The sequence below is a fragment of the Salvelinus namaycush genome, chromosome 31, assembly GCF_016432855.1.
Source record: "Salvelinus namaycush isolate Seneca chromosome 31, SaNama_1.0, whole genome shotgun sequence".
Classification (NCBI taxonomy): Eukaryota; Metazoa; Chordata; class Actinopteri; order Salmoniformes; family Salmonidae; genus Salvelinus; species Salvelinus namaycush.
The window spans coordinates 47,372,413-47,384,781 of NC_052337.1; the positions used below are offsets into that span (position 1 = coordinate 47,372,413).

The following is a 12,369-nucleotide window of genomic DNA, read 5'->3' on the forward strand; positions in this document are numbered from 1 at the left end:
ATTCCAAAATCAGAGGCATTAATATGGAGTTGGTCCCACCTTTGCTGCTATAACAGCCTCTACCCTTCTGGGAAGGCTTTCCACTAGATGTTGGAACATTGTGGCGGCGACTTCCTTCCATTCAGCAGCAAGAGCATTAGTGAGGTCGGGCACTGCTGTTGGGCAATTAGGCCTGGCTCGTAGTCGGCGGTCCAATTCATCCCAAATGTGTTCGATGGGGATGAGGTCAGGGCTCTGTGCAGGCAGGTCAAGTTCTTCCACACCAATCTCAACAAACCATTTCTGTATGGACCTCGCTATGTGCACAGGGGCATTGTCATACGGAAACAGGAAAGGGCCTTCCCCAAACTGTTGCCACAAAGTTGGAAGCACAGAATCGTCTAGAATGTCATTGTATGCTGTAGCATTAATATTTCCCTTGTCCACACACTTTTGTAAATATAGTGTATGAGCCATGTAGGCTATAGCCTTTGGTGAAAGAGCCAGCCCTAAAAATACTACCTTTTGCCAACTTGACTTTGTCTCGGGCCTAACAACACCCGTGCCAATTTATCCTCCAAACACCGGCTTCGAGGGCATTATCCCTTAAATGGAGAATATTTGTGACAAAAATAAGGGGTTAAATATGTGTATTTAATACACATATTAAATGTGTATTTGGGGACCGCATGAGTCCATAATCATCTGTGTGTCTCTGTCCAGCCTGATCTCATGCATGCACTGGCTTATTGGAACCAGTGGCGTTGTCTCGCGTGGTAACGTACACCCCATTAGCCCGGCCCTTTCACCGCCTCTAACCTGCTACACTGCTATCCCCTGTATACAACCTCCATTCACCACTGCCTCTTGTCTCTCGGGCTGGGCAATATATCAAATGAATAGTATGTTTTAGTGCGATGTTCCAAATGCCGTTAATGCAAGTATCAATGTTTTTATATTTTGTAGTTCATATGAGCGTTTGTCTTTATGGACTCGTCTCATTCGCTCCTTCTGCGCTGTGTGCACCTTTCCACTCGCACACAGGTACCAAGCCCCTACCACTTACAACTACAAAGATGAAGACCACTTCTTCCTCTCTGACAAGAAGCAGTTTCAACTCGCTATTTGCACTTGAGGTTTGGGCCAACAGAATCGGTCATATGGACACCGGTTATTTAGAACCGCAGACCCTACTAAAATGGGAGTATCAATGAAAATGATTCTACTGCTCACAGCATTTCAGCCACAGACTTATGTGCTTGCTGTCTCATCTGTGTTTTATACATGTGCAATGATGTTGTTCAAACATTTGGAGACTGACGGATGCATTTATAACACTTGAACTGTTCTACCTTGTTTAGCAAGCAAATGGATTCAAGTTGGCTAGACTTGAAATGTAAAGATGAGCTGGCTACTCACTAGCATGTGGGCTTGTGCTTGAGAGATTGTTTATGAGACCTGTGTTGGTTTTTTATAATGCCTGATGCCAGAAGTTAGTAATTATTAGTGGATATGCATTGTGCATGGTTCTGGTAAAAAAAAATTTTTTACATAAAGGGCATTTTCATAGAGAGACTTGAAAGCAGATCAGTGATTATTGAAAAAAGCAGGTTAAACTATTATTTTGATTAAATACAGTAACATTTTTAGTGGTTCTTATGATTGTGGAACACCTATTTTTCTATTACATTTTTTATTCAACATTTATTTTGACAGAGAAGACATATTGAGACCTAGGTGTCTTTTCCAAATGTGCCCTGTATAATACAATCTAAAATACACATTAAACACAATCTTTCCCTCGATCCTGACTAGTCTCCCAGTCCCTGCCGCTGAAAAACATCCCAACAACATGATGTTGCCACCACCATGCTTCTCTTTAGGGATGGTATTGGCCAGGTGATGAGTGGTGCCTAGTTTCCTCCAGACATGACACTTGGCATTTAGGCCAAAGTTTTCAATCTTGGTTTCATCAGACCAGAGAATCTTGTTTCTCATGGTCTGAGAGTCCTTTAGTTGCCTTTTAGCAAACTTCAAGCGGGCTGTCGTGCCTTTTACTGAGGAGTGGCTTCCGTCTGGCCATTCTACCATAAAGGCCAGATGGGTAGAGTGCTGCAGAGTTGGTTGTCCTTCTGGAAGGTTCTCCTATCTCCACAGAGGAACTCTAGAGCTCTGTCAGAGTGACCATCAGGCTCTTGGTCACCTCCCTGACCAAGGCCCTTCTCCCCCGATTGCTCAGAGTTGATTTTGAAGGATCTCTAGGGTTGGGCAGTGTAGGCTTAGTCACCTGCTGGGTTAGGTTTAGATCAAACACATGTTTTTTTAGATTGTCACCCAGGATAATAACTTCGGATTTTAGTCAAGGGAAATGGATATCAATAAAGTTCTTTTTAATTGGAATGGCCACTCCACCACCTCTACCCTGTCTTATCAGCTCTGAACAGATGATAACCCTGAATATTAATATCAGAGCTCAGAATGTCCCGAGAGATCCAAGATTCAGTCAATACCAGAATATCCGGATTTGTCTGCATAACCCAGATCTTGATGTAATCCAGTTTAGGAAGTAAGCTCCTAATGTTCAGATGCATTAACCCAAGACCTTTACAAATTTTAAAGTCACAATTTGAAATTCCAACTCAAACAAGCTAGGTTCAATAGGCGGTTGCAGGCCCTGTCTAATGGTTGATATAGTTGTAATGACTATAAGATTGCATAGAACTGCACCATTTGGTCTATCCCTAATAGTAATAGAGGAAGGAACAATTTTGGAATTGCTTTTCCAAGGTTAACACCATAGGCCCTGAGGCTGCAGCCAATGTCGATACGAGGAACTCTCAGAGTAACCAATGATGGAATGTTAGAAACGGACTTACATGAGCTTTGATTGCTATCATGCAACAGCCCAAGCCCTCTACGTGATTTGAAAACCAAGGTTTTCAAAGTTTATGGAAGTTTATGGAATTCACATTTGAACTTGAGTCCACTGTGGTCTGCTCACACAGTGCTTTATCTTTGGAGCTAACAATAGCAGATCTAAGAGTGGAGTTCAAATGAATGGGTTAAAGATTACAACTGACAACACCCCTAGTAGTATAGACAAGAGTACGATGATAACGCTTAGAAAGGATGGGAGGTACTATCTGAGTGGGGCTTGGTCTGTCTCCGAGTCAATGTCTTAATGCAGTCTTGAAATATGAAGAGAGGGTCCAGGCTCCTGGGATGGGATGTTGGGGTAGGATGGGAAGGGCAGGTGTGAGGGGAGAGGTGACTTCACTAGGGAGATCAGCCCTTGGCCAGTCAGAGAGTGGCAATATTGTGGTGAGGCAGTGGCACAACGACCAGGCTGAGGAGTAGAAAAGGAAAAGGTCTTAGAGGGTGACCTATCCAGGATACGCTGCAATGTCTCAATTTGCTTCTGGACGCCCAGCTCAGACATATATTCCTCAATAAGCTGACAGTTTCCACATTGGAAATTTGGCTGGCCAATATTATCCAGAGAACTGTGCGAAATAGGTGCAGCTCCTACATGGGATGGAACATTCACCGTAGTCTCTGAACGTGGTTGCTTCTAATCTGGAAAAAGTCACTTTCCCCGTGTGGCAGAAAGTGGTAGACTCATTTTGGAACAATTCTGTTTAAATCCATGCAAATAAAATAGGTTGTCGAGGAATCAGCTGAAAGTCAATCAATCCACACAGTGAGATAGTTAGATTGAATCACACAGTTTGTAGGATCACCTCTATTATAGGCAGCAAGCCAAAACCCAACCACAAACTAGTGTTGGGTTCGAGCTTGAAATATACTTATTCATGTCATTGACTACTTTACATATCTAATGAATATATATGTTGGGGTCAATGGAAAGTAGATAAGAACTAGGTGTATGGAAAGATACTGAGTGAGGAAGGGGGAGTGCAGAAAGTTTACATTTGGTCAAAACATGGTATTGTTCAATCTCGTGGCTCCTAAAGAGGGAGGCAAAGGTCTACGGTCTGGTTTCAGTCACTGATAAGGTGGGACAGTCGTGGATAAGGGAAGAGCGAGGAATTCGGCCCGAGGTCAGGTCAGATGACGTGAGAAGGAACAGTCCTATCCCACACACATATAGGTTCTAGCATGAGGCAGGGCCATGACTGCACCAGTGAGAGGAACCAATTAAGTTCATGACTAGCAACAGAGGTATTGGCTGTCTAGATGTGTAAGGAGTTGACTCCGCCTAGTAGGAGGGTATAAATATATGTTCTTGTGTAAACATGTCTTTGTCTTTGCAGCTGTTTGACCCAGTGGGTGAATAAACTTGGTTTGAGCTTTTTCTAGTTTTTACTCTGTTTGTTCAGAACCTAACACTAGAAACCAGCCAGCACTAGGACCCACAATAAACACAACCAAGGCGCCAAACTGGCCAACATAACAACAGCAAAGAGAGAGTGGTGACTTACTCAGTGCGATTAAATGCTGGGGCCGATCAAAACAGCAACGCAATGGAGGCCGTGTTACCAGTATGATAGCCAGGAGAGAAGCACCTTGGAGGGGATGTAGTTTCCAGTACAGGCCGGTGGAAAGTCAGGAGGGTGGCAAGCGCTACAACTAAAAGCTTTTCAGCTATTTAGTTTAGGAGTAATTTTACAAGCCCTGAATTTATTAGATTGTTCCTGACTGTTTGAAATGCAGTGTATTGACCTTTTAATTTAGCAACAAAGCTTATGTAGAGAAAACAAAACAAGAGAATTGAGATATACAGTTGAAGTCTGAAGTTTACATACACCTTAACCAAATACATTTAAACTCAGTTTTTCACAATTCCTGACATTTAATCCTACTAAAAATGTCCTGTTTTAGGTCAGTTAGGATCACCACTTTATTTTAAGAATGTGAAATGTCAGAATAATAGTAGAGAGAATGATTTCTTTCAGCTTTTATTTCTTTCATCACATTCCCAATGGGTCAGAAGTTTACATACACTCAATTAGTATTTGGTAGCATTGCCTTTAAATTGCTTAACTTGGGTCAAACAGTTCAGGTAGCCTTCCACAAGCTTCCCACAATAAGTTGGGTGAATTTTGGCCCATTCCTCCTGACAGAGCTGGTGTAACTGAGTCCGGTTTGTAGGCCTCCTTGCTCGCACACGCTTTTTCAGTTCTGCCCACAAATTTTCTATGGGATTGAGGTCAGGGCTTTGTGATGGCCACTCCAATACCTTTACTTTGTTGTCCTTAAGCCATTTTGCCACAACTTTGGAAGTATGCTTCCATTTGCGACCAAGCTTTAACTTCCTGACTGATGTCTTGAGATGTTGCTTCAATATATCCACAGAATTTTCCTGCCTTATGATGCCATCTATTTTGTGAAGTGCACCAGTCCCTCCTGCAGCAAAGCACCCCCACAACATGATGCTGCCACCCCCGTGCTTCACGGTTGGGATGGTGTTCTTCGGCTTGCAAGCTTCCCCATTTTTCCTCCAAACTTAACGGTGGGCATTATGGCCAAACAGTTCTATTTTTGTTTCATCAGACCAGAGGACTTTTTTCCAAAAAGTACAATCTTTGTCCCCATGTGCAGTTGCAAAACGTAGTCTGGCTTTTTTTATGGCGGTTTTGGAGCAGTGGCTTCTTACTTGCTGAGCGGCCTTTCAGGTTATGTCGATATAGAACCCGTTCTACTGTGGATATAGATACGTTTGTACCTGTTTCCTCCAGCATCTTCACAAGGTCCTTTGCTGTTGTTCTGGGATTGATTTGCACTTTTCGCACCAAAGTACGTTCATCTATTGGAGACAGAACGCATCTCCTTCCTGAGCGGTATGATGGCTGCGTGGTTCCATGGTGTTTATACTTGCGTACTATTGTTTGTACAGATGAACGGGGTACCTTCAGGCATTTGGAAATTGCTCCCAAGGATGAAAGAGACTTGTGGAGGTCTACAATTATTTTTCTGAGGTCTTGGCTGATTTATTTTGATTTTCCCATGATGTCAAGCAAAGAGGCACTGAGTGTGAAGGTAGGCCTTGAAATGTATACATTCAATTGACTCAAATGATGTCAATTAGCCTATCAGAAGCTTCTAAAGCAAGGACATAATTTTCTGGAATTTTCCAAGGTGTTTAAAGGCACAGTCAACGTCGTGTATGGTAACTTCAGACCCACTGGAATTGTGATACAGTGAATTAATCTATCTGTAAAGAACTTTTTGAAAAATTACTTGTGTCAAGCACAAAGTAGATGTCCTAACCGACTTGCCAAAACTATAGTTTGTTAACAAGAAATTTGTAGAGTGGTTGAACAACGAGTTTTAATGACTCCAATCTAAGTGTATGTAAACATTCCGACTTCAACTGTACATTGTGATTGGACCATAAATGTGAAAAAAATCTAGATGTGATTTGTAGGCCATACTGGTCTCTTATCTCTACTCTTGTAGAAGAGCTTATTGTAAGGGTTGGTGTTATCTGTGTAGCTTACATAATGAATGTGATAGCTACTGACTCTGTCACTGATTCCTGGCTGTTGGTGTGGTGGTAGTTGTGTTGTTCTTGCTGTGCTCTTCTTGGCATGCATCTTCTGCTGATGACTTAACAAACAAACAAAGCAGAGCTCCTCACATGGCCTGTTAAGTCCGTGCAGAGAGGAGGATCGTGAACTCAACTGTCTCCGATCCAGGATAAACTCAAGAGAGCTAAACAGAGCTATTTAAATCCGCTGTGTCACTGGCAGGAGCAGGTTGCCAAGAAGACACCCACTACAGTGGAGTGTGTGTGTGTGTGCATCTGTGTGTGAGAAGGACTGTTCATCCCACACAGCCTGACCCAGTCCTTGCCCCTGTCTGATCTCTGACCCATTTCTGTGTGTGTAGGTGCGATACCGTAGAGACCACCTCTCTGGCCGGCAGCTCCAGCACTTCCCCATGCTGGATGACCTCAGGAAGGACATGTGTGATGGTGCCGCTCTGCTGTCAGTGGTGCACTTCTACTGCCCCGAATTTATGAGGCTAGAGGGTAGGTTGTCTTCTAACTGCCTTGAACTCATGAGTTCAGAGGTGTCAAGCATATCAGATCCGGCCTGCGAGCCGATTCAATGCTGGTGGTTTGAGTAAAAAAAGTATAACTCAATCTACATTTAAATTACTACAACCGAATAGGAACTGTGTAGAGATGATAATAGACCTACATGTATAAAGTCTCTTCACTTGAATCATCAAAGCGTCAAGCATTGAACATTTAAAAAAAGGACGGTTAGAGGACAATTTTGTGCAAATGTTGACAGCAAGGAAGAATTGCCTATTTTCAGTGCGGACCTCTGGACCTCGGTGAAGACCGAATGCGTCTGGCGGGGAAAAATTAGTTACACACCCCTGGGCTAGAGGGTACCCAGAGGAGGACGGAAAATGGGTGTCCTCCGGCTACACCAAGGTGCTACCTCAAAGAGTGCTGTTGAGGCTACTGTAGACCTTCATTGCAAAACAGTGTCTCAGCGAAGAACTTTTTAAACTTCTCACTCTATTCTAAATGTGCACCATTCTGGTTTTAGACCTGGACATAGCATTGTTTCAGCCACTATGCTTGTTTAATGTGATGTGGTAAATTGCCTAGATCATAAAACAAACATTTTGCTGCCCTATTTTATAGACCTTTCCAATGCATTTGACATCGTTGACCATTCCCTACTCATTCAAAAACCAACATCGGTATCGGCACGGTGTCTAGTTTAACGCCGATGTTAAAAACCGGTGTCAAAGCTACCCTGCATACCTATATAACGTAGGTACATGACGTAATGAAGCCATGTAAAATGTTGCTTTACACGTGCAACACAGCATTCCTAACCTAGCCCACACAATGTCTGCTGTGTGGATCGAGCAGTCAACAAGTCGAACAGTCATTTGAAAGGGTAAGAACATTTCAGCGAGACAACAAAGGCGAAATCCATTAAAGCCAAGATAATGGAATTCATTGCCCTTGACAATCAAGCGTTCTCTGTCGTGGGACTGGTCGAGCACTGGTACTCACTACCAAGTGAGCTATTTTTAAGATGTTGCCTTACCGGAGTTGCACAGTAATACACGTGTATTGCTATTAGCAATACTGCTATTAGCAAAAGCTGCTATTAGCTTCACGACATACATACTATGGAACGCCGTTTGGGTCTTTGCGAGTCAAAAAAGATACAGTAGCACTGTCAAAGCTGTACAAAAAAAGTCTGCAAACAAGCAAACACTGGCCACGAACGATGTGTTTACAATACCGCGTTGGTAATAAAGCAACTTCTGGGGTGGCTAACTTTAGCTTGGTACCTAGCTAGCACCAATACAACCAGCCTGAAAACAATGACCAGTAGAAATTGCAGTCATTTTCATTATTCTTAGCAAGGATTTAGGAATCCTTGTGAGTACGTATTAGCTAGGTTGCCACTTGTTGTTCGCCTATTGAAATTGGACTTCAGTTCATGAAAATAAATAGCCAGCCAGCTACTTAACCCTGTTGCCCAAAGCTAATGTTATAAGCAGCCAGCTAGTTTCATCTGGCTAGTGAAGCTCGACCGGACTGGGTTATGTGTTGTGAAGCTAGCCACAATAAGGATTCGGTACAATAGAACCACAAGAATTTGTGGTTTGCCTTCAAAATAAAAGTATGTCATTGACAGTGATGCAAATTAATACAGATGGTAGAGTTATGCCATACTTTTATTTTGAAGGTTAACCGCAAAGTCCACTATTGTGACTCATTCTTATTGTGGCTAGCTTCACATAGATGGGTCTGACCACCATTAATCAAATAAGAACTGTCTTATAAATTAGAGTTATTTTAGATGATGACACGGCATTCAAAGGTTTAAGAGTAGTGGCTGCTGACTTCTGGTAAATGGTGTCACCAGAGTCAAGAACTGTCAGGAAAGTTGACTGCACAATATGCTTCCTTTTGTTCATGGAGAGGCAAGATCTATTACTAAAAAATAAGCCCATTTTAAATCTTAGCTTTTTAACTATCACAATTGTTTTTATGCTAGATCTTTATCAATCCAGACGCCCAGCTAGCTAACTATAGCTACTGAAACAGATTGTCGTTTTGATATGTTTTTGGGGAGGAACATTGTTTGCATCCATGAGCTAGCTAGCTTTTTTGAATGACCAGCACTGTAGGTGCGTGAGACAACTTTACCAGCATCATAGCAGACGTATCGATGAATCGTTGTGACATATGAAATACGAGTGATAGTGTAATCAATGTATAATAACTACGTAAAAAATGTAGGAACGCATTAAATTATTATGTGACGTGCAGTCATATTCAGGTCCTGATTATTCAACAAGCTTATTTGACACGTCAAATAGTGTTATTTGACGTGTCTTTTTTGACATGCAAAGACCCAAATGGTGTTCCATATAAGTCCTGGTTGAGAATGAAATGACTGAACAAATTAACAATGAAACAGCACAGCAAGTAAGTGAAACAAATAGGTTTTGATTATGTTTGACTTGTAATGGGGACATACGTACACTACCGTTCAAAAGTTTGGGGTCACTTAGAAATGTCCTTGTTTTTGAAAGAAAAGCAAATGTTTTGTCCATTAAAATAACACAAAATTTATAAAAAATACAGTGTAGACATTGTTAACGTTGTAAATGACTATTGTATCTGGAATTGTGTTGCAGCTATTTGGCCATATATTGTGCCATGGAAACCCATTTCATGAACCCCCTGACAAACAGTTATTGTGCTGACATTGCTTCCAGAGGCAGTTTGAAACTCGGTAGTGAGTGTTGCAACTGAGGACAGACGATTTTTATGCGCTACACGCTTCAGCACTCAGTGATTCCGTTCTGTGAGCTTGTGTGGCCTACCACCGCAGCTGAGCCGTTGTTGCTCCTAGACGTTTCTACTTCACAATAACAGCACTTACAGTTGACTGGGGCAGCTCTTGCAGACCAAATATTTGACGAACTGACTTGTTGGAAAGTTGGCATTCTATGACGGTGCCACGTTGAAAGTCACTGAGCTCTTCAGTATAGGCCATTCTACTGCCAATGTTTTTTAAATAATTTATTTTATTGAATATTTAAAACATACAATGTACTTGCAGTGAAGGCGCTCAACAGCTACATCACATTAGTCATCTAACAGACTCCCATCCAGAGCGACACACAGAAGCAACCAGGGTCAACACCCTGCTCAAGGGCACATCGCCAGGCCACCAGCCCTCCAAGACCCCCCCCCCCCAACAAAAATCATAACAGCAAGGCCAACTGAATATGTTTGAGTGCATGTATGGCACTATTTGTGTGTGTGTGTGTGTGTGTGTGTGTGTGTGTGTGTGTGTGTGTGTGTGTGTGTGTGTGTGTGTGTGTGTGTGTGTGTGTGTGTGTGTGTGTGTGTGTGTGTGTGTGTGTGTACAAACACCTGCACGGCATCAGGCACACCGGCATTAGCTGTAAAAACACTGCCCTTCAGTGTCATTCAAACGTATTATTTTTTATGTTTTATTTTGACTTAATTTTTTATACTTTTATCTTTGACTGTCATTCTATCCTCCGCCCAGCAACTCCACTCCCACTTGTCTCCAATTCCACATCCCAACCCTCCACTTCCCTCATCCCATCCCACCTATCTCTGCTGGCCACCCTCTTCGGATTTCTACACACCATATATCTTTCAACTATGCTGTGATGTTTGCGAGTTGAAGATAAATACTTTTACTAAGAGTATTAGTATATTAGTAATTGACTGAACTGGTCTCTCCAGATCTCCCAACAGTACTATTTCTAGGGTCAATTTTAGATCAATGCTATGCATTTTCAGAACCTGGAGGGCAATACCAAAATAAACGGTCTATTGATTCTGCATCCTCACAACAAAATCTGCAGAGCTTCGATGATTTTATGCCCCAAATATTCAACATTTTGTGTTGGCAAGAATTCTATATAATAATTTTTGAAAGTCTTGAATCTTGCGTCATTTTATAAACTCAGCAAAAAAAGAAACATCCCTTTTTCAGTACCCTGCCTTTCAAAGATAATTCGTAAAAATGCAAATAACTTTACAATGAAGATCGGTTAAGGGTTTAAACAGTTTCCCATGCTTGTTCAATGAACCATAAACAATTAATGAACATGCACCTGTGGAACGGTCGTTAAGACACTAACAGCTTACAGACGGTCGGCAATTAAGGTCACAGTTATGAAAACTTGGGACACTCAAGAGGCCTTTCTACTGACTCTGAAAAACACCAAAAGAAAGATGCCCAAGGTCCCTGCTCATCTGCGTGAACGTGCCTTAGGCATGCTGCAAGGAGGCATGAGGACTGCAGAAGTGGCCAGGGCAATAAATTGCAATGTCCGTACTGTGAGACGCCTAAGACAGCGCTACAGGGAGACAGGACGGACAGCTGATTGTCCTCGGACAGCTGATTGTCCACCACGTGTGATAACACCTGCACAGGATCGGTACATCCGAACATCACACCTGCGGGACAGGTACAGGATGGCAACAACTGCCCGAGTACACCAGGAACGCACAATCCCTCCGTCAGTGCTCAGACTGTCCGCAATAGGCTGAGAGAGGCTGGACTGAGGGCTTGTAGGCCTGTTGTAAGGCAGGTCCTCACCAGACATCACCGGCAACAATGTTGCCTATGGGCACAAACCCACCGTCGCTGGACCAGACAGGACTGACAAAAAGTGCTCTTCACTGACGAGTCGCAGTTTTGTCTCACCAGGGGTGATGGTCGGATTAGCGTTTATCGTCGAAGGAATGAGCGTTACACCAAGGCCTGTACTCTGGAGCGGGATTGATTTGGAGGTGGAGGGTCCGTCATGATCTGGGGCGGTGTGTCACAGCATCATCGGACTGAGCTTGTTGTCATTGCAGGCAATCTCAACGCTGTGCGTTACAGGGAAGATCCCTCAAACAGGTATCCTTCCTGCGGGCTCATCCTGACATGACCCTCCAGCATGACAATGCCACCAGCCATACTGCTTGTTCTGTGCGCGATTTCCTCCAAGACAGGAATGTCAGTGTTCTGCCATGGCCAGCGAAGAGCCCGGATTTCAATTCCATTGAGCACATCTGGGACCTGTTGGATCGGAGGGTGAGGGCTAGGGCCATTCCCCCCAGAAATGTCCGGGAACTTGCAGGTGCCTTGGTGGAAGAGTGGGGTAACATCTCACAGCAAGAACTGTCAAATCCGGTGCAGTCCATGAGGAGGAGATGCACTGCAGTACTTATTGCAGCTGGTGGCCACACCAGATACTGACTATTACTTTTGATTTTGACCCCCCCCTTTGTTCAGGGACACATTATTCAATTTCTGTTAGTCACCTGTCTGTGGAACTTGTTCAGTTTATGTCTCAGTTGTTGAATCTTATGTTCATACAAATATTTACACATGTTAAGTTTGC

General features: G+C 43.0%; 1 protein-coding gene across 1 annotated transcript in view; it reads left to right on the plus strand.

Moving 5' to 3' along the window:
* Positions 1-12,369, plus strand: part of LOC120025827 (calmodulin-regulated spectrin-associated protein 1-B-like) — a 112,358-nt gene that overhangs the window by 47,353 nt on the left and 52,636 nt on the right. The window contains exon 6 of the mRNA XM_038970518.1: positions 6,832-6,973. Within this exon, the coding sequence (XP_038826446.1) occupies positions 6,832-6,973 (142 nt within the window). The remainder of the gene's footprint in view (positions 1-6,831; positions 6,974-12,369) is intronic.